Source organism: Carassius carassius, chromosome 30, assembly GCF_963082965.1.
Source record: "Carassius carassius chromosome 30, fCarCar2.1, whole genome shotgun sequence".
In the NCBI taxonomy this organism is placed as follows: Eukaryota; Metazoa; Chordata; class Actinopteri; order Cypriniformes; family Cyprinidae; genus Carassius; species Carassius carassius.
This window is the reverse complement of record NC_081784.1, coordinates 25,834,633-25,857,783: the sequence shown is the minus strand read 5'-3', so window position 1 is coordinate 25,857,783 and position 23,151 is coordinate 25,834,633. Positions and strand designations below refer to the sequence as shown.

Genomic DNA, 23,151 nt, shown 5'->3' with positions numbered 1-23,151 from the left:
ACCTACTTTATCTACCAAGAATCTAGAACCCCCTTCCTCAAATCTTGCCCTGGAGGTCCAATGCGCTGCAGTTTTAGCTCCAACCCTGATCAAAGTCACCTGCCTGTGATTTTCTAATGATCCCTAAGACATTGATCGGTATTGACTAGCATGCTCAGGTGTGTTTGATTAGGGTTAGAGCTAAACTCTGCAGGAAAGTGGATCTCGAGGTCCAGATTTGAGGATCCCTGATCTAGAATCTCCCATGAAGCCATAGAAGATAAGTTGTGAATGGCAGTGAAGCAATTACATTAATGCTGGTAGGTCAAATGACAGTAAAAAGAGCAAATTTGATTCAAGCTATACAGAACATATTTTTAATGGTTTTGAAGTTTCAAATAAATGTAGTATGCACAGACTAGACATACTAGGCAGTATGTGATTCAACACAACTCCTCAGAAAAATGATCTTTACCCTTTTATAGCTATATAATGAACTATGGAGATTCCTGTTTACTTGCGGGGGAAAGCAAAATGTGCCGTGTCACGATGGTGGCAAAATGGCATTATGTTGACCGCAAATCAAAATCCAAACCTAAACCTAAACCTCCTTTGCTGCCTTGCAAACACTGATATTTCCTACCAGAAATGTTAATCTAGGCGTTTTTGTGCTGTTAGGGTGAATAAGAAGTTACTGTTACTTCTTCCTGGTGGGAGTGGGGGACTTCATGCCACGGGGTGGTGCAGAGGATTTGGCATTTTGGGGAGGAGCCGGAGACTTGGCCGCAGCAGGGGCAGTGGGAATCACGATGGGAACTGTGGGAGGCATGATCCTCTTGGGTGAGGATGTGGGTTTGATGTCTGGAATCTTGTCGCCGTGTTTGTACACGCTGACGATGATGTCTACCGACTCGCCACCGTACTTGTTCAGGACCGTCATGGTGTACTTGCCGGAATCCTCCAGGGACACGCCTTTGATGGTGAGGCTGGCGAACTTGCCCGAGTCCAAGGCAGCGACGTACTGATCACTAAGTTCTAATTCTTGCTCGTTCTTAGACCAGCTGATCAGAGGTTTGGGCTCACCGCAGACTGTGCAGGTCAGACTCAGAGTCTGAAGAAAATAAAAAACAAGTGCATAAACACATATTTCTTCTAAAAGCATCCTCAGAGGAAGTAGGTTGCCATTATCAGGCTAAAGGCATAAATATGAGAAACAGCATGACTACATTAAGCAGATGCGCATAATTCTGAATGATAATATGGAATTCTGAAAGTGCGATGGCTATGTATCTGTCTTCAACATATAGAATAAATTTATTTATATATTTATTTATTTATATACTTGATATTATACATATATAAAATGTTTTACATCTAACTATCTATCAATCTATATATACCTTCTATCTATATATATACCTATATATATATACCTATATGTACCTTCTTGCTGCATTTCTTAACCTTAAAAATTTTACAGTGAGAAACCAATTTCTGAAGAATGTTTCTAGTCTGTACATGACAGCATAAATCTAATGCTGTTTCTACATTTTCTGTTGCTTCTATTTTGCCACAGTTGTATTTTTTTCCAGTTTACATGACATATTTCACCATAATGGCTTTCAGCAAAATGACTCATTTGGGTTTTTTAGGGAGAAGAGCAGCTCAATGAAAACTAAAATATAGTATGAAGCCCTGCGGTGGGGAGCTCTCACTGGAAAACCAGTGTGTATGTGACCTCTGCAGGTCATCATGTGTTCACCTCATGTTTGCTTTAATGCTGTGGTTTTCAATCCTGGTCCTAGGGATCCATCTCTCTACACACATTTATATGTCTCTCTTATCTGACACCCAGATCAGTTCATGGAGGTGATCTACATCAGGTGTGTTAAATAAGGGAGACACAGAAAATGTGCTGAGGGGTGGGTCCCCAGGACCAGGACTGAAAACCACTCCTTTAATGGATCTGAGAGCAACTGACCTGCTGTTTATTTGATATGAAAGAGAAAAGGATGCTGGGTGTTTCCAGCATCAACTATTCAGGCGAATCCTAATCCCACCAATATCCTTTCACAGGCAGAATACACCATATTCCCCAAGCTGGCTTCATGCTGCTTACAAGCAATGGATTATGAAGCCAAAGACAATGGACATGGATCTTAGGGAGCGGAGAAGTATGACGCCCTCCAGCTTACACTCCCAGGGCTGAAGGGAAAAGCCACAGAACGGCACTCACCGACACGACTGCCTGCGGCAATACAGGTCACTAATGCATTGGCTACAGTTCTCCATGGATGACTGAAAGGAATGCTCTGGGTGCAATACAAATTTGGGTCTACTGACAACATTTGAGGCATAATGTTGATTACCACAGAAAATAATGCTGACTCATTGCTCAGTTTCTAAAAGCAAAGGAACATCATGGGTAAGGTAAAGCACATTCAATGGATGTCTATGGTGACAGTGTTCTGGGGGTCTCTAAGCAGAAACATGAAGAGCATAGTTTGGTCACTTTAGTTTTGGGACTAATTATCACAAATAACTAACTATTAACTACAACTTTTGCCTCAATAAACTCAATACTTTGCTGCTTATTAACACTTAGTAAGACAGTTGTTAAGTTTAGGCATGGGGTAGGACAGACTGAGTAGGATTAAGGGATCTAAATTATGGTCATGCAGAATAAGGCATTAATATGACTTTCTAAATACTAATAAACAGCCAATATGCTAGTAATATGCATGCTAATAAGCAACTACTGTAGTTCATAGTGAGAATTGATCCTTAAGATAAAGTGTTACCTATCATTTTAATATTGCACTTACAATAATTATTCAGTAAAAACCTTTTAATTATTTATTTATTTATTTTTTATATTAAGTTGCTTAAATCATCCTTTTGATGGAGACTACTTTTCTAGGTAGATTAACTTTTGTTTGATTGTTTTATAGTAACAGTTCATAAGTCACCGGAAGTCTGTGGATCTTTGGTTAAATATTTTGAATTATTCTGTGAAAACTAGTCCATTATTTGAGCGGTAAAGTTGCTTTTGTTGGACTATCTGTCTAGGTGGATGAACATGTGCTTGTGTTGGTTACTGATATAATTAGTTAGTAGTTTATTAGTAGATTACTTTAAGTAAAGGGTCTATTTCAAGATATTAATGTGCATATAATGCAAAACCGAGTTTAGCAGCTTTACTGGTGTGGTCAAATATTGTAGTTGAAAGATTGGATGCAACCTCATGCAAACACTTACCAAGTTCGGACACAGTTTGTCAGAGTAAAAGTTTGGACACACTAAGCTGAATTAGTTTATTATGATCTTAAAAACCTTTTGATCTAAAGGCTTATGCTTAAATTCCTGCAATTAGGTTTGTAGACAAATATAAATCGTGCCAACATCACAAACCCATTTTTTATTGGATGAGTTGGAGCAGATAGTGAGGGAAAAGCAGCCAAAAATGTCCAGCATACATGTGAACACCTGCAAAATTTGTTTAAAAAGCATCCCAGAATGCACTTCATGAAATTAGTTGAGAGAAAGTCGAGAATAAGCAGAGCTGGAATCTGGACAAAGTGTGATGACTTTGAAGAAGCTCAAATATAAGATTTGGGAATATTGTACAACATAATACAATATAATGCCTATTCTCAGTTGCATTTTCTCATAGTTTCATAAAACTATATATATATATATATATATTGTTTAGTTTAGTTTAGTTTAGTTTAGTTTAGTTTCATTTATTTAACAGGGACCATGCAAGAGTTATCTACAGAGCTAATTTGCATCTGCAGTCCCTGGGCAGGATGTTCTTACAAAATTGCAATACTCCATTACAAGCAATACAATACATACAATATCACATTACATTCCATATAATTATATGTATGTATGTATGTATAGGCATATGTTGTGGTCTTGACATGATTTTCTTCAAAGGGAAGTCAGATCAGAATCCAATTTCAGCTTAAACAAACCTTCTTTTCCATGATAGTTACAACATCAGGTAGACCACCAACCACTTTGCCACGATCTGACAGTGAAAAAATCACAAAGTTAATTTTAGGAGTATAATTACATATCAAAGCAGGACCCCTGAGAGGGTTGGGAGTGATTGAGTATACTTACTCTTTTCAGCATATGCTTCCGCTCTGAAGGGCAAAAGAAGAATAGCATTGTTGAGTTCATTAGCAGACCTTAATGTTTTACCCAAACACTGATGTACAGCTCACATGCTTTGCAACTCTAAACATTTAGGATGTGGAAAGCCATGTGGTGGTCTGATGCACTGGTTATCTTACTTGAGTCTCTGGAATTCTGCGTAGGCGTTGTTGTAGACTACAGAGGGGAAAACAGAAAGAAAAGAATAAAAGTAAGAACATATAAAAACATGAATACAAATTTTTAAAAAAGGAAAACAGCACTGTCTCTCTATTCGCAGTGTCTTGTCCCAGAGGCATTGCATAAAAAGAAAATCAGCTCTCATTATTTTAATAGCATTGTTTTCCTGCTTCGCTGGAAATAGCTCTTCTTCCATTACTCATTACTGTCACCATTCGGCAAATCGCATGACCTGTCAGATACCAGCCCTTGATTATGTTTGTCATCAAACAGTCTGTTGACTAACTGAACCCCCTGCCAGTATCTGCACCTTTGATACTATGACAGCACTTTTTCATCCATGGATTTCCTTAAATACATCTCCTGTGTGTGCAGCTGCTACAGTGGCCTTTATAGTTATAATTATAAACACATTTAAACAGGATCAATTCCAGAACACATGTTTATGTTGACCATCTTTGTTGTAACTCTTTTTTTTTCCTGAATGGAAAAAAACCTTTAAAAATAGACAAAAACTTTTCGAAAAAGTGACAGTCTTGCCATCACCTTCAACACTGATGTGTTTTTCTCATTAATGCTGATTCTGGTAGTGTGGTTAAAAGTATTTGAGCTGTTGTTAAAGTATTTCACTGGATACTCAATTAAGTTCAAATGTAATTGGCTTCTTTTTCACACATTTTGCATATATTTCCCGCCCCCCTGAGGTCCAATTATAATGTTTAGTAAAAGTTGTTTTATGCCAACAGTTAATAACTTAGTTTGCTGTGATTACTCACAACCCTCTCTCTGACCATTAAAATTAAATGAGGAAGTGTTTTTTTTTTTTTTTTTTTTTTTTGCTGGTTGGTAAATTGATTTAACTAAATGGGGAACATGAAGTGACAATTGCTAAACATTCTGTTTCTACTTAATTTAATTGTGTTCAATCTACTTAAATATGTAAAACTGAAGTTTACTTAATTTGGTTGGTACTACCAAAATAATTTTAGCATCATAAACTGAAACAAGGCAGTGGCTTTTTAGTTCTCAGCATCATTCAGGGTTGGATCAGACGAGTAAATGTTGAAAGTGTTAAGATGTTGATATGAAGTGTTTTTGAGTCTAGGGAAAGACCTGGTAGTGCTCAATGATCAGTTAAGTTTTTGGGGTTACCATTGTGCTGAAGAGTGGAGCTTGTAGTTAAGGTTGTGGGTGGCTACATTAATTAAGTTTATAGTAAATGTTGCTCCATTCAATAAGTGATAATTGCATTAACATCAATACAGTGATGAGTAACTTCCTACTGCAAACGTGATAATCAAGTGTTCGTACTACTCACTTTTTATAAGTAATAAGTTGTGTAATTTATCAACAAATGCTAATTAGACTATACCTAAATTATTTGAGTGTGCCATAGCTGGTAAACTTAGTGTTCTTCAGTCAACACATGGGAAGAAATCTACCCAAACAAATTGAGTGCAAATCACTACCTCAGTTTTATTGAGTAGAGTCTATTGGTTTGTTTTTACAACTCACGTTCTCCAGAGAGGTCCAAGATACGAGAATGCGTCTTCTCAGGATCCACAATCTCAAAAGTGTACATTCCTTTATCCTTATCAGTAGGTTCGACGATCTCCAAAGTTGCCATTGCTGGGTTGCCACCAATTCTCATCCTTTCTGATGCACTGATTTTAGAATCCCTTGAAGTACAAAGAGTACATGAATGCAAAGATGCCCATTAATATCCGTTCATCACTGAGAGAATGATAAAAACCAATACGAACACAAGCAAGCTTTTAACATGTTACAACGAAGGCCTGTTTAATCCCAATCCCTTTTTAAGATCAATTGTTTGCTAATTTTTTCATAAAGTAAATGCTCTCAAATCATTTGACATGCCTTTTTTTTAAAGTAGGGCATCAAATTAGCATGTCCCTAGTGTAAAATTATACACGGCGGGTGGTTTTTTTGTGTCACGACTATACGTGAAATTTCCCCTGCATTAATACCTGCTCTGCATGTGATGCAACAGGGGGAGGAAAAACCCAGAATAGCCACTTCAAAATGCTAATACAGGGATTTGAGAAGCCATGCGAGCAGAGAAGGCTTTTCTCACTGCGTTAGAATTTCACATGCTACTGAACCACCTCTAGGGCAGAGCATTAGGCAACTGCAATCAGAATGATTTGTTTTGCTTCGACAACAGAGCGAGGAACAAGACAGACTCTTTATTCTTGTAATTTCCTGTAGTTCAATAATCATTTATTTTGTACACCTCACTCTAAAGCAACACAAAACTAAAGACCAAAATCTGAAAACCATGTTTACATGTAGAGTCGCTGTCACACCTGGGGATATGAAGAGGCATGTGCATTTCATTTTCCAGCGTATTTGTGTATCTTTTTTTATTCTAGGAAATCGTTTCAAGTGAGAGTGGAAAATGTGCATACTTTTGTTTCCAATGGATCTTCATCTCCTCGGTGTAATATTTCATATTGCACTGAAGCATAATGCCCTCGGCAGTGCACTGAATCGACAACTCAGCGGCGCTGGATCCTATCCAGGTCCGAAAAAGAAAGAAAGAGATCTTAAAATTCACCAACAATGCTGTGATTCACCATGTGTTAAAGCTGAGATTCTTTGCCATTTATGCAAAGATTTTCAAGTAGGCACCCAGCAACAAGAAACAACAGTTTTTCTCTTCAAAATGATCCTTCTGCTGTTTTCATTTTATTGTTTTCTTTTTTGGAATAAAGAGTAATAATTATTTTAGTACACTGGAAACTGAAGTGGGTAGAAGTGCAATGAATTGGTCAACCACTGTAGTTTACATTCATTGTGTGTAAACAAATTTGTGAATCTGACAAAACATTTTTTACCTCAAAATCATAAGTAATTGTAATTGGAAAAATAATATTAATCAATTCCTATATAGGGATTCTATGGCCTATTCAACCATCTCAAGGCGAAGACAGGGAAACACCCCGGATGGATGACCAGTCCTCAAAAATATATATATATTATTTGAAAAAAATTATGTATTTTACCAGTCGAAAGTTTGGACATGCTTGACTGAACTTTTGCTTCTAACACTCTTTGTGAATTTACAGCTTATGCTTATAAAAGCTTAAAATGGGTTTTATAAAATTGTAATAGTATTTTTATCTACTTTGTATATGGTTTTTTATTTGATGGATTTACTATTATGCTTATTTATGCTCTTTTTTTAATCTGAAGAATGACCTAAACACCAACAAGGCATGCTTTTTAGCAAAGGAGTATCAGAGTCTCCCTTGATTTACAGTCATACAATTCATCACTAAGATCGTGACTGCTCCAGCGCAGCACTAAAAATGAACTATGGGAAACCATAAAAAGTTCATAATTGAAGTTCTGGATCATTTTAAGTTAGGTGACCAGATTTAGACTCCATGGATAAAGAAGATGAGAGAGGGGTGGAAGACAGTTGATTTAAAATCACTTGATGTTAACACAAGGAAAGACATGCTGGCTTTGGAGAGCCAAATGACAAGCATGATGATACATGTCATACACACCAGCGATACGACTGAGCTCATTAATGACGTCATCAAAAGCTGTGAGAGAGAAAAAGAAATCTTTAATACATGTTTTATGGAACATTTTCCAGCACACATTTACATTTTCCTATATTTGATAAGACAATCGTGAGAGATGGTACCTTTGCCAGAAACATCAAGCTGTGACACATCTTGGCCTCTGTCATCAGTGATGGTTGCTTTATATAGTCCCACATCCTTCTTGGAGAACTACAATTTCAGATAAAAAAATAAAGAAATACAGCATCTCACAAAAACAGGGTGTGTGAGACCTGAGTGATGCTTTTGTAGAGCATTACTGGCAGAATAGCTTTTGTGCTACATTGTCTTGGGAGTAAATTATAGCTATTTCATATAGTTTTGTAGAAATAATTCTAACAAAAAATGTCAAAGAATAACCAGCATTACAAAAAATTACTATGGCACTGAATTGATCGAGACCCTTGGTTTCAATCCCTGGGAGTCAAAAACTCAGAAAGGTTATTTCTCATGTTAAATATTCTTATAGTAGTTCTCACAAGATGTCAGGAGCGATTATAACAAATACACCATAATTTTGTCATGCTTCTTTGTATTTATGGAAGTTGCACAAGCTGTTTTACTTTGTACCTGGAAAGAATATCGACTGAAACCAAAACAGAGCTATTACCCATAACAGTCCAGCAGGGATTCTTTGTCTTTTTACTTAAATAACTGTAGCTATGGCACTTAGTGTTGAGCATGCGTCAGTGCAGTTTTGACTAATTTAAAATTTTAATTATGAAAAACACAAACACAAACGTCTGTTACTGACTAAACTAGTGATCATGAACCCATAAATGGCTCACAGGTCTGTTCTGTTCTCTGGACATAATGAATAAAAAAAAATGCTACTAATAAATTGCAATGCGCCACATAAACGTGTAAAGAAACACAATATTAAGAGACCATGAAGAGTAAACAATTCAAGAGAAGAAGAAAAAGCTTCCCCTCAATCATATTTAGTTGTTGACATCATAAGTTTTTTATTTTATTTAAGTAAACTCACTAATGCTAATGACTCAAAGTAATACGATCTAGCCCAGTGTTTGTTTCATGTGTTAGGCTTTTAGATCACTGTTATACAAAGTTCTGTCATGAAACTCTAGATGGTGCAGGCCTATATGTTCTAACTCAATCTGATAGAATATCATCATTATCAACATTATATAGCTGATTGGTTTCTTTTCAAGTCAGCATCCAATGTTGCTGCTCAACATTCAAATACTTGACTAGTGCTTGCTGTAGCAGTTGCCGCATGCCTAAGAAACCCTCCACCTTCCCCAGCTCCACCTGTATAGATCTGCTATGGGGTCATTTCATGTATGTTATATATGGATGCTATTTCATATACTGTGTGTTAAATGTGCAGCAACAGTATTTCCTTTATGCTAACAGCAGTATGTCTGTGGATGTATTAGCAGTAGCAAGTCTGTTCCGCCAAGACAAAGCACATAAACATTGTTCTTTCGCTCCAAGAGTTAACCTTGTAATAACCTGGAATATAATATTTTAGGTGAACTATTATTTCAATACATTTCATTGTGTGATTTTAAGGCTTTTTGGTTAACTTTTGTATGATAAGCAATTTTGGCACAGTTAAGAACCACTTTGCTAAACAATTTTTTTAGCTCCAGTGTTTATGCAATGAATTGCTCACATTAGTTAGGGGGAACTTGCAGACTCCTGAGCTCAAATCGGCGGCCACCTCAGGAATCACCTCTAGATCGTCCTTATACCACTGGAACACAGAGTCTTTCTTCAAATTAGCCACCTGAAGGGACATGCAAGAAAATGGCAATATATCATCAGTCAGTCAAAGACATTAAGTTTGCTTTGGCTTAATCGTTCCCATTCAACTTGCCTTGCAAACAAGAGTGACGGAGGCATTATCCCCAGTTTGAATGGAGAGGAACTCCGTAAAATGAGGGCCTGAAAGAATAAATGAGAAAACTCAAAGAATCAGTAAGAAACCCTACTGAAAAATAAATAAATAAACCAGCCTAAGTGGTTTGCTTGTCTCACAGTCTGGCAAAGATGGTTTTTATCTGTTTTAGCCGAGTGACAAAATTTGCAATGTGCAAAGCTTTTTTTCTAAATCTACGGTAACACTTTAGAATAGGGAACACTTATTCAGTATTAACTTCAACTTTTCCCTCAATAAATTCCTAATTTGCTGCTTATTAATAGTTAGTAAGGTAGTTGTTAAAGGGTTAGTTCACCCAAAAATAAAAAATTATTTATCATTAATGACTCATCCTCATGTCGTTCCAAACCCGTAGGACCTCCGTTTATCTTCGGAACACAGTTTAAGATATTTTAGATTAAGTCCGAGAGCTCTCAGTCCCTCCATTAAAAATTTGTATGTACGGTATACTGTCCATGTCCAGAAAGGTAATAAAAACATCATCAAAGCTCACAACAGACATGGAAGAGAAGACAATGCAGAATAAAGTCCTAATTTTTGTTATTTTTGGACCAAAATGTATTTTCGATGCTTCAACAAATTCTAACTGACCCTCTGATGTCACATGGACTACTTTGATGATGTTTTTCTTACCTTTCTGGACATGGACAGTATACCATTCACACAGCTTCAATGGAGGGACTGAGAGCTCCCGGACTAAATCTAAAATATCTTAAACTGTGTTCCGAAGATAAACGGAGGTCTCACGGGTTTGGAACGACACGAGGGTGAGTCATTAATGACATAATTTAGATTTTTGGGTGAACTAACCCTTTAAGCTTAGGTGTTGGGATGTAGAATGTAGGTCATGTAGAATAAGCCATTAATGTGTACTTAATTAGCAATAATAGTAAAAAATGGCTAATATTCTAGTAATATGCATAAGATTAAATAACTAGATAAGACCCTAAAATAAAGTGTTATCAAATCTACTAGTCTGAGAAGAATCTACAGTGTAGAAGAGAGACTGGCATATTATTAAAAATCACTTCTTGTATGTTCTATGTAAGCAAGTCATACAGGTTTAAAAAAAAAAAAAAATCATGAGGGCAGTGACAGAATTTCCATTTAGGCTGAGCTATTCATGTAAGGCATTTTCAGCAGGAAACCAATACGAGATGTTGTATATAATGCAAAGCTTGTTTGTAAAAAAGTAATACCAAGAATGGATTACAAAACCACAGGGTCTAATTCACTCTATCTGAAGTGTATTTCAACAGCTACATCAACAGGATGAGTGCAGTACCCTCTTTCACACGAATGTATTCCCTCCTTTGGTATTCCGCCTCAGCCAGCGCTGCCTTGAAGGCTGGAAAAGGAAAATAAAGCAGGAACTATAAGAGGTCAGTGAGTAGAGTTCAACAGAAGAGCACAGTCTCTCAAGATGAGAGCCGCAGAAGCCCTAGAGCGATGCTGGCTCTCACCGTCTCCGATCAGCACCAGAGAGGACTGGGCCTTGGCTCTGCCGTCTTGGATCTGCACGGTGAAAGTGCCCTCGCTGTCGTCAGTAAAATGATCCATCACCATCTCGATAATGCCCGTAGCTGCATCGTGACTCATTTTAGTTTGCTGTGAAAAAGCCAGAGAGGTAAACATTTCTCTCCTGGGCTTTTCTTAGGAGGCTCACACAAATGGAACAGAAAAACATAACAGACGGTAGTATTGCAATGGAGCTGAATCTATTTATTTGGAATGGTTATGTTTTCTTGCACAGCAAAGGTTGGAGCTAAGCTTAAAGTGATAGTACAATGAGAATTACCATTCTGTAATCCAGTACAAAACCAGTCCATGCTGGTCTTTTCATTTCAATGAGAGGGATGCTATTCAATTATTCAACACCAATATTCAATTGCTGGCTGATATCGAAAAGCAAATAACTGTTATGGTTAATAACCAGTTAAAATGATAAAAATTCAAAACTTAAAATAAAAAATAAAAACACACTAAAAGCTAAAATCACACCATTATAATGTACAGAGCACAAATTTAATTTTAGATCTGTTATTGGTTACATTTAACAAGCATTTATTAAATTGTTGGTGTTTGTGAAGATTTGTGGCAAAGGATATTAGAATATATAATTAAATATACTATATTGGTCAATATAAATATCTAAAATAATCTGACAACCAATATAACCAATATATTTTGCACATCCACTTGCTGTCAAGTAATAATGTCAGTACTTAATGCCTCAAAAAATAGTAAAGAGGTCACAAGGACCCTTTTTATGGTGCTTTTATTGTGCTGTTAAACATCTTCTTTTATGTTCCACAGAAGAAAGAAAGTCATATGGGGTTTGGAAGAACTTAAATTTAAATTTTTGGGTGAATTATCCCTTTAATATAGAACTCCCTGCTTACTGTTTATGAACTAATGAAGACATGTGGCTGCCTGTACCATTTTATTTGCAGTTGCTTACCTCACAGTTGACAAGCTCCTTGTTATTGGCAAAGAATTTGTAGGTCACAGCAGAGGAGATGCCCTCAGCTTGCAGCCAAAAGCGCATACGGCCTTTCTCTAGTATCTTATAGGCCAGTTCAGTCTTCAGAGGAATAACTGCGACACAAGAGTCACACATGACAATCTGACATGTTGTCTTGTGTGCTGTCACTGTTCATACGCATAAGCTTAGACTTGTGAAATAACACATGCCGATCCTAAATAAAAAGTTTATTTTAATCAATAAGTCATGTCCCATGTGAATTTACAGTGAATTTGTCATGCTTAAATGGAATTTTCAGGCACAGTGTGAAGCCAAATCCATTTAACTTTGGTAAAATCACTGTAATTGTCTCAAGTGTATTATAAAACTACAGTAATTTGAAACAAAACAAAACAAAACAAAAAACACTAATGTTTAATAAATAGTATAATACATCATGGCATATAGTTTATTACTTTAGGGGCATGTGTGGCTACCAAGCAATGTGAGCAATCATTTCTATGACCTTTTATGATTTTCTTGAATTCCATGACTTTTACAATCTTGGAATATTTCCACCACTGTGGGAACCCTGATTATACTCTTCAATTAAAGTGTCAAGTGTGCCTACTGAACATGGTTCATGTTCAATCTCTACTATGCAGGGTCACTTACTTGGGTTGCGTATGTCATAGCTGAGGGCCAACATCTTCTCCAGCTCTAAAGTGGAGGACAGAGGTAACTTTCATTTTTTATCAACTATCATCATTATCAACCATTTCAAGGTGATCACAACACAAATCTTTATTACTATTATTATTATTATTAAGGATCATTGACATGTATACTATTATGGCAGCTATTTTCCTGCAAATGATGTAACATCCATAATACAGATCAACATGCAGACAAGTATCTGAATCAAATATGAATCAAATCTGTCTGTGGAATGTTTTGATAGTGTCTGGTACACTATATAATTTTGAGGAACGGCATTAATAATGAAGGTGATAGTCATAATATATTAACAGGCCTCACCTTCGGCTGAGATCTTGTAGCTGGCGGAGGCTCCATCGGTATGTGTAACAGACACAGAGTATGTGCCCAAATCCTCTTTGTCTGGGTTCTTAAAAAGCAAAGTTGAGCTAAACAAAAAAATGAGCAAATATTAGTGTCTGTTCGGTGGGACAACAAAAAGAAAACAAACAGAATTAAATATGCACAGACTGTGGCTTTGCCCTAAATATACTTTGAGCTAATATGTATCTCGTCCAGATCTAGCTGGGACACATTGTACGTGTGTTTTTCTTACTGGCTGCCTGATGTCTTAACGACGATTCCCTTAGAGAAGTCAGTAATTTCTTGGTAGGACTTCTTCCACACATACTTTGATTTCTCCGTCATTTGGCAGCTCTCAAAAGAGAGATAAATGTCACCTGATTCCTCATCCACGTTGCATTTGATTTCCTGAGCACCTTCAAAATAACAAAAGAGAGGAGAATTAGCAAACAAGCAGTCAGGATGTGCAGACTACAAAACAAGTACTGTAGGATATGTCAGATTTATAGGACACAGTGGGATTATTGGACAGTACTATTGCCTATGATTAGAGAAGGTTGGGGGACACAATATTAATTATTTTCAGATTTAAATACTAATGAATATTATACGAATATTATAATTCATATATTTAATTACTAATATGGATTTTTTTTTTTCAGTTGATCTTAATATTAATTAGAAGATATTTCACTCATCTGAAGATCTTAAATGGACTACAAATGTAAAATATAAAAACATCCCGTTGATGACATTTAACACCACTGACGTCATATGCCATTGGTTCCAATGTGTCTTGTAACCAAATGTCATTGAAATCAAACCTGACGCTGCACTATATTTCATTTTCAGTAAAAATCAGCTTACATTCATTCTGTCACACAAAGCTATGGTTTCAGAAGACTTATTGTATATTTTATTAAGGATTTTATATATATATATATATATATATATATATATATTACATTAGTTAGCTAACAGCTGTAATGACTGGGTGAAGGAGTGGCAGGAAGCAAGTGCGAGATTAATGAGATTTAATGAAGACAATACAAAACTGAGACACAAATAACGCTGGGAGGAATGCACAGTCCAAGATGGTGGTGAGGAATGACGAATCCAGAAGGCGGAGGTGAGTTGGCAGCAGGAGAGGGTGACACAGGAACTGCGGGGAGGTAAGTGGTGTTGCACAGGAAAGCAAGACATAGGTTACAAACATGAAACAACGCTCTCACGAACACAAGACGCTAGACAAGCCAATATATAGGGATGAGTAATGAGTGACAGCTGTTGCTGATGACAATTAACGGAGAAGCCCACAAACTAATCAGTGCTGACGCATAACACACAGACTTCACCCACAATGTGCAAAACCCAGAGATCACGGTTTACCAACCGTGACAGTACCCCCCCTCTCTAAGAACGCCTCCTGGAGTTCCTAGAAGGGCCTACCTGCTGATTGTAATCATCAATAAGGGAGTGATCCAGTATGTCCCTAGCAGGAACCCAACTCCTCTCCTCCGGACCGTAACCTTCCCAGTCCACCAAGTACTGGAATCCTCGTCCCCTCCGTCTCGAGTCCAGAATACAATTAACCGAATAGGTCGGTACCCCATATACGAGACGCGGCGGCGGGGGAACCTGGGTAGGCCGATTAATACGTGACTAAAACATGGGTTTAATTTTGGACACATGGAAGGCGGGATGTATCCTCCTGTACGCTGGAGGTAGTTTGAGGCAGACTGTCACCGGACTAATGATCTTGGTGATAGTAAACGGGCCAATAAATTTGTTAGAAACGGAACGGAGAGGAATATTGTTCCTAGAAAGCCACACCTTTTGACCCACAACTTAAACGGGAGGCTTTGACTGGTGGCGATCGGCCTTGGCCTTAGTGTGCTCCCTCATCCGGAGCAGAGTCTCGCGGGCTCTTGTCCAGGTGCGGTGGCACCTCTGGACAAATGTGTGAGCGGAGGGGACCGCGACTTCAGATTCCAGACTAGGAAAAGCTGGTGGCTGGTAACCTAAGCTGCACTGAAATGGAGAGAGGCCCGTGGCTGACACTGGTAACGAATTGTGAGCGTACTCCACCATAGAGAGTTGTTGGCTCCAGGAATAAGGATTCTTGGAGACCAAACATCGCAACGTTCTCTCTAAATCTTGGTTGGCTCGCTCAGACTGCCCGTTACTCAGGGGATGATAACCCGAAGACAGGCTAACCGTCGCTCCTAGCAACTTACAAAATTATTTCCAAAATTTGGATATGAATTGGGATCCCCTGTCAGAAACCATGTCTACCGAGAGGCCATGTAACCGAAAGACGTGATCTAGGACAGTGACCGCTGTCTCCTTGGCTGTCGGTAATTTGGGCAAGAGAATGAAATGTGCCGCCTTCGAGAACCAGGGTCTCGAAGGGACAGACAGCGGTTGAAGAAGCCCATCAGGAGGCCGGTTAGATGACTTACCACTGGTGCAAACTGAGCAAGCCAAAACAAAATTGTGGACATCACGAGCCAAAAGTGGCCACCTGAATCGTTGTTTAACTAACCCCTTGGTTCGGCTTATCCCTGCATGACAAGCAACGTTAGAGCAGTGACCCCACTGAATAACTTCGGACCGTAACTTTTCCGGCAACCGGGCGGAGGCGTTACCCCTTCTAAGGCCGTCTTGACCTTCGATTCGACCTCCCATACGAGTGCTGAGACGACTATTTTCTCAGGTAAAATACACTCGGGAGTCACCAAGCGGGCGGAGGGATCAAAAAGACGCAGGGATGCATCTTATTGTCCGAGGCAGCACGTTGGGAAAGAACTGCTCCTACCCCCACCTCTGATGCGTCGACCTCCACCACGAACTGCCGTGTGGGATCAGGGGCTACAAGGATGGGAGCCGAAACGAAGCGGCTCTTGAATTTGGTAAATGCAGCTTCGGCTGCATCAGACCACCTGAACTGAGTACTGGGGGAGGTCAAGGCCGTCAGAGGTGAGAGTAGTTGAAATTACGAATGAAACGTCGATAGATATTGGCGAACCCCAGAAACCGCTGTAGGGCATTACGGGAATCTGGAGATGGCCAATCTATCACAGCCTTAACTTTGTCAGGATCCATACATATTCCCTCGGACGAGACGATATACCCTAGGAAGGGAACAGACTGTGCATGGAATACGCATTTCTCCGCCTTGACAAAAAGCCCATTCTCGAGTAATCTCTGGAGCACTCGTCTGACATGTTGAACATGTTCCTGGAGAGATGAAGAAAAAATCAGTATGTCATCCAGGTAAACATATATAAACTGACCTACCATGTCTCTCAACACGTCATTAACGAGTGATTGGAAAACCCTGGTGAGTTGGAGAGCCCGAACGGCAAGTGCCCTCTAGGGGTGTTAAAGGCAGTTTTCCATTCATCCCCCTTCCTGATGCGGATCAAATGATAAGTGTTATGTAAATCCAATTTTGTGAATACGGATGCTCCCTGTAACCTCTCGAAAGCTGAAGACATCAACGGTAATGGATGGGTGTTCTTTATTGTGATGTTGTTCAGCTCTCGGTAGTCAATACAAGGTCACAGAGAACCATCCTTCTTACCCACAAAAAAGAATCCCGCCCCCGCTGGAGAAGAGGAAGTGCGGATGAACCTCGATGCCAAGGAATCAGAAATGTATTTCTCCATGGCCTCCCTCTCCGGAATAGAAAGAGAGTAAAGTTTGCCTTTAGGCGGAGACTTACCTGGCACTAAATCTATAGCACAGTCGTAGGGACAATGCAGAGGAAGAGAAGCAGCATGGGACTTACTGAACACCTCCTTCAGGTCCAAGTACTCTGCGGGAATGTTTGATAACACCATGGTCTATTTCTGAAAGACAGAAACAGGCACAACAGGACAAGCAGAAACCAGACAAGACTCATGACAACTTTCACTCCACAAGGTGACAGTGTTGGAACCCCAATCCACTCGTGGATTATGTTTGATTAACCGGGGGTGACCTAAAACAATGGGAGCTACAGGGGAGTCCATGAGGTAAAAGGATATGGTTTCACTGTGGTTGCCTGAAGTGAGCAGAGTGATGGGTTCAGTGTAGTGTGTGGCGTGTGGCAGTTCCTGGCCATTGTGTGTGGTGACATGGATGGGATGAGACACAGGAAGGACAGGAAGGTTCAAGTGATGTGCAAGGAGAGAGTCAATGAAATTGTAAGACTGACTTGTCTACCCAGGCAGTTAATCCGAGCGTCCACCCGAAGGGCCGTTGAGCGTTGGGGGCAGCTTGAGGAGGTAGATCTCTTTCTGAACACGGTCGGCCAGCCCATGCAGGAATCGATCCCACTGCGCCGCCTCGTTCCACTGGCACTCGGCCGCCAGGGTGCGGAACTGAATGGAATAGTCCGACACTGATGATTTTCCTTGTTTCAGGTCCGAGAGCTGGTGAGCGGCCTCCCTGCCTGCCGCGGCTCGATCGAAGACCCGTTTCATCTCTTCGGAGAGGGAGTGAAACGAGGCGCAACAGGGATGTTGATTCTCCCACACCGCCGTCCCCCATAAGGCGGCCCTGCCAGAGAGTAGGGTAAAAGCAAATGCAACCTTGGACTCCTCTGTCGCGAAGGTGCGGGGCTGCAATGCAAAATTCATGGAACATTTGTTAAGGAAAGTCTTGCAAAAGTTTGGCTCACCGGAGTAACTCTCCGCCGCCGGAAAGTGGTCCTGGGAGGTCTCCCGGGGGACGGGCGGCGCAGGCGGTGCGGTGGGCGCAGTGGGAGAGGTGAGTTGATGAATCTGCTGTGTGAGCTTGGACACCTGTGTCACCAGCGCTTGGATCGCGCGTCCGGTGTTAACGATGCTCTCCTGCTGCTGATGCATGCGGTTGATGCTGTGGTGAATGTATTCAGAAGTGGTGCTCGCTGCTTCCATGGTTGGTGAGAGCTTTCTGTAACGACTGGGTGAAGGAGTGGCAGGAAGCAAGTGCGAGATTTAAGATTTGAGATTTAATGAAGACAATGAGACGATACAAAACTGAGACACAAATAACGCTGGGAGGAATGCACAGTCCAAGATGGTGGTGAGGAATGACGAATCCGGAAGGCGGAGGTGAGTTGGCAGCAGGAGAGGGTGACACAGGAACTGCGGGGAAGCGAGCCGAAGGTAAGTGGTGTTGCTTGGTGGTGGGTTGCGTAGAGTGGACGGGGTTCCGGGGAGACACGGACATCCAACACAGAAACACACAGGAAAGCAAGGCATAGGTTAAAAACATGAAACAACGCTTTCACGAACACAAGACGCTAGACAAGCCAATATATAGGGATGAGTAATGAATGAAAGCTGTTGCTGATGACAATTAACGGAGACACCCACAAACTAATCAGTGCTGACGCGTAACACACAGACTTCACCCACAAAGTGCAAAACCCAGAGATCACGGTTTACCAACCGTGACAACAGCATTTATTAATCGTAGTTAATGTTCATTTAAACTTTAAATAGAGCATTATTAAAATCAAAAGTTGTGCTTGTTAACATTAGTTCATGCACTGTGAATTAACATGGACTAACAATGAACAACTGTATTTTCATTAACTAACATTAACAAAGATGAATAAATACTGTAATAAATGTATTGTCCATTGTTTGTCCATGTTAGTTAATACAGGAACTAATGGAAAATTATTGTAAAATGTTACTATTTTTTTTTTTATTATTTGGAAAGTGGCCAGAATATTCTGTAAATTCGCTTCACACAGTAAATAGTACAATTTCAGAATAAGTTTAAGCCAAGAAAACAATTTTCATTTTGAAAATTCATAAATTCAGTTATGTTAAATTATATTTTTTTTTTTTAGAATAAAACCAGTTAATTTAGATGTTACCATTTTTGGGTTTCTATTTTTTCAGGGTAGTGGTATAAAATAAAATAAACATGCAAGGTGTGAAGAAGCTTGCGAATGATTGGTGCAGTTCTGCAGGTGCAGATTCGATATGGCCTTGATTATGACCAATCAGCCTACACAGGGCTTCCCTTCTCAGTGGTGCTGTAAGGAGAGCATCTCATTCAACATCACACACACATTATATAGACAGACGAGTCCACAGTGCACTCTACTGGCTGATGGCATTTTATCAGCTTCAAAACCTTTCAGGCTGCTCAGGATGAATCATCTTTATCTGCGAATGTGCAGGAAGTGGTTCCCCAAGACACTTCAGAACGCCTCCCTTGGTGTCATCCACACTGCCCCACACGGCTCTGAACTCCTCCCATTTCATCCAAAATAAAGATCCCTTCTTTTAAATGCACTGATATTCAGCTATTCTGGATTCTCTGTGGTATTGTAAGTGCTTAAAGACTATAGGAATTTACAACTGACAAAACTGAATGCACCTTCTGGTTTTACTGTGTACAATCCCAAAATTCCATCTTCATACTCTAGTAATAACCACCTCTGAAATGCAACTATTCTCCCAACCGATATTCCCATATAGGGTCACGGAGATGCTGGAGACGATCACATCATCTCTAGGCAAAGGCAGGGAAAAACCCTGGATGCATGACAACATCACCAAGCCAATGTGGTCTATATAATATCCGAAGAAAGCTATCCGTTCTTCGGTTTGCACAAGACCCTCAGAAGTATGTGAACTGAAATCTGCCATCTTTCCTCACAGCCACTCGGTTCAAGGCACGGATGTTTTTGAACCATAAATGTCATGTGACTAATTCTTAATCCCCCTTGTGCTGTAGGAAAATTACGTCCTGAGTAATTTGATTTGCTGACTACTAGTCACTATCCTAAGATGTGATATCAAAAACAACATACATTGTCCATTTACAGACCATTTCATGCTTTTATGTAGAAAAAAACATATTAAAAATAAAATAAAATAAAATACAAATAACAAAAGAAAAAGGATTTTGTCAGAATGCACAGCATTTTACTGCATCTATCATGAAGGGCTAGTTGGATCATGCTAGTAAGCAAAAATCTTGCACCTAGCTCTATTCTGATATGCAATGATTTCCCCAGTATTTTTCTTGTTAAAAATCCTGTTTCGTGTGTAAATTAATCACATTACAGAAGTAAAAAGGGGACTGAAAACAGCAATTCATATCGACTTGGAACAAAATTCCCCTTGAGGCAGTGGTTCTACACAAGTTTAACAGCTAAATTATCATTATCATTAGTTTCCCAGTGAGCAAAAAGAGCCATGTGAATAGAAATGTTTTTTTTTTCTCAGGGTTCAATAAATGCAAAGCAATTCGACATTCAAAATTTAATTTGATTATCATCACAAACAGCAGCCAATCAGTAAACAAGCATTCCTCTTCTTATGATCATTTTATAAATGTTATAGCATGTTTCTGGAAGCTAGACACTAAGTTGCTTTCACAAAGCTGACAGAAAAACTGTAGTAAAGAGTAGTTGCTATGGAAACAAAACCCTGTCTTGTCAAGTCACATTGGTATAAACTGGCATGTGTTAGAATGATACAGTCCACATTCTTTTGCAAGTAGTTGCAAGTTTCAGCTCGTCTCGATTTGTGAATCTGTGCTGTAAACTTGTCTTAAACAAAACCCCTTTAATAATATATCTTCTAGCATCCCCAAAGTTCTCTCACTGAGGATTGCTGCATTAAAGGAAGAGTCACCCAAAAATTAACCATGGATATAAAATAATACAGTCTTGTGAAGAGATTAGGTTGCTTTGCTTGATGAATAGATTTAGCTTTTATGCAAATATAAACACACATACATAGAGCTCATCACACTGTAAACGTAAGCTTTTTTATGCGTCACTAAAACAAACCTTACTGGTTCTCACGCATCACATGCACACATTTGAACTTTCGTGTTTACCATGTAATGTGCTCTAGTCTATGTATGTAATTAAATATGTTCATCAAACAAAGTGACCTAATCTCTTCACAAGACTTGGATAAAATCACTTCATTCATATTGATTTGGTTTAACGATGCGTGATCTTTTTGGTTACCTGGACTTCTAATGGATAGACAGAAACCTCTTATTATTATTAAAATTTTTATTAAAAATATCTTAATTTGTGTTTCGAAGGTGAACCACAGTCTTATGGGTTTGACTGACATGATGGAGAGGAGTTTACTTGAAAAGTATTTCCTATCTGCTAACATGTAACATGTAATCGACAGTATGTAATTGTTTTTCAAACATTTCAATCACAAATCAAAAATCAGCCAAAAATCCAACATTAATTGTCTCATTAATTGTGATCCCTAAACTCAAATTGCACAAAAATGATCCATTCAGTGTGACACATTAAAGTAATTGACTGATTAAAAAAAAAGAAAAAGTAAAATATATATGCAGTAATGGTTTCTACCTGGCAGTGCCTTGATGCACACAGGGTCAGATGGGGTTGAAGCCACACCAATGCCCTGGGCATTCTCTGCCTGCACACGGAACAAATAAGACTTGGCTGTCTCTAGACCCTTGACCTGCAAAAATTCAAACAATACGTTTAATAAAGCCATAGAGAAACACACCAGTATTCATACTTCCATGTCCAGCTGAAGTAATAGTACAAAATATCTGAGACTGTGAGTTTGACAGCACAAATCGATACCTTAAGATAGCAGTGGTTGACTGAACTTTCATTGACTTTGCTCCAGGTATTAGAGCCTTTCTTGGATTTCTCAACAAAGTATCCAGTGATGGCACAGGTGCCGCTGTAGACCGGAGCCTTCCACTCCACCACCACTGAATCATCCCTTACTTCAGTGAAGGTCACATCATAGGCTGGACCTGCCAAAGCCAAACACGAGGAAATAAATGCTCCAGGTTGTCATGCTTTTAATAATCTATTTGGGTGAATTTCATGAAAACATGTTCAGATGACATATCATCTAAAATGGGATAAAAAGCGACTTTAGTTTCATGTAAATTAATCACCCATATTCTCATCACTGAAATTAATCTGGATGTTTTAGCTCTTTATATTTTCAGCTGAGATATAATTTATTAGATTTTTGGGTAAAACATAACTCGTACATATTCTACACAGCTTCCATCACATGTATTGGTCTTCTGTATTTCTTGTCTGGTCTTGACCGTTCAATACACAAATGTAAAGAGGAAAAGAGTGTGTCTCGAATATGTGTCTCGAACAACAGCTCTTTGTTTGAAAACAGCTATTGATCATCTTACTCGGTTCACTTGAAACCGAGTAAGTACATGTTTTGAAACATGTTTTATTATACTAACAATGCTTTATTTTTTTATGATTTTGATATAGTGCAGTGGTGGCTGGCAGCATGGTGGTTGCAGGTTAAAACCCTGTAGGGTCAGTATATAGCCAAAAGATAGCTATGGAGAGCTCATATTCCCTTTGTAGACTTTAACCAGGTTTTTAACCATGCAAACAAGAAATTTTGCTGCAGAGGATATGTGCCTCTAAGACTACTATAAATCTGCTAAACATCAACTACCAATGTTTGCCAAGAGTTGTGGGTTGGAAGACTCATGCATGAATGTATTTTGCACACATAAGACTTTTACTTCCTCTAAAATGTTCTTAGGACACCACATAATTACCAATATTCAATGTATGACTTAGTTTCTTCTGTGGAAATAAAGAGGTATAACTTTATGTAGAATCTTCAAAGAGCTCTTTTACAACAATATTAGTTAATTGAGTAAAAAAAAAAAAAAAAGAAATTTCTGATTCTATATGGTGACAGTGCGCAACATTGTGCTTTCAAAAGACCATTTGTTCTCGCAGTGCTGCATTGCCAATGAAAATCTTACATTTATTGATCTTGTACATCCTTTATTATGCCTTGGAA

The 23,151-nt window shown here is 38.9% G+C and overlaps 1 protein-coding gene across 1 annotated transcript in view; it reads right to left on the bottom strand.

Annotated features, from left to right (window-relative positions):
* Positions 1-340: 340 nt before the first annotated feature.
* LOC132110974 (myomesin-2-like) overlaps positions 341-23,151 on the bottom strand; it is a 44,585-nt gene continuing 21,774 nt past the window's right edge. Inside the window, exons 19-36 of the mRNA XM_059518124.1 lie at positions 21,933-22,111; positions 21,690-21,804; positions 13,602-13,764; positions 13,328-13,434; positions 12,965-13,009; positions 12,287-12,423; positions 11,289-11,433; positions 11,111-11,173; positions 9,763-9,830; positions 9,559-9,672; positions 8,003-8,090; positions 7,860-7,898; positions 6,753-6,858; positions 5,839-6,002; positions 4,284-4,320; positions 4,111-4,133; positions 3,960-4,015; positions 341-1,090 (exon numbers count right to left, since the gene is read on the bottom strand). Coding sequence (XP_059374107.1) covers positions 677-1,090; positions 3,960-4,015; positions 4,111-4,133; positions 4,284-4,320; positions 5,839-6,002; positions 6,753-6,858; positions 7,860-7,898; positions 8,003-8,090; positions 9,559-9,672; positions 9,763-9,830; positions 11,111-11,173; positions 11,289-11,433; positions 12,287-12,423; positions 12,965-13,009; positions 13,328-13,434; positions 13,602-13,764; positions 21,690-21,804; positions 21,933-22,111 — 2,063 coding nt within the window. The 3' untranslated portion in view covers positions 341-676. The remainder of the gene's footprint in view (positions 1,091-3,959; positions 4,016-4,110; positions 4,134-4,283; positions 4,321-5,838; positions 6,003-6,752; positions 6,859-7,859; positions 7,899-8,002; positions 8,091-9,558; positions 9,673-9,762; positions 9,831-11,110; positions 11,174-11,288; positions 11,434-12,286; positions 12,424-12,964; positions 13,010-13,327; positions 13,435-13,601; positions 13,765-21,689; positions 21,805-21,932; positions 22,112-23,151) is intronic.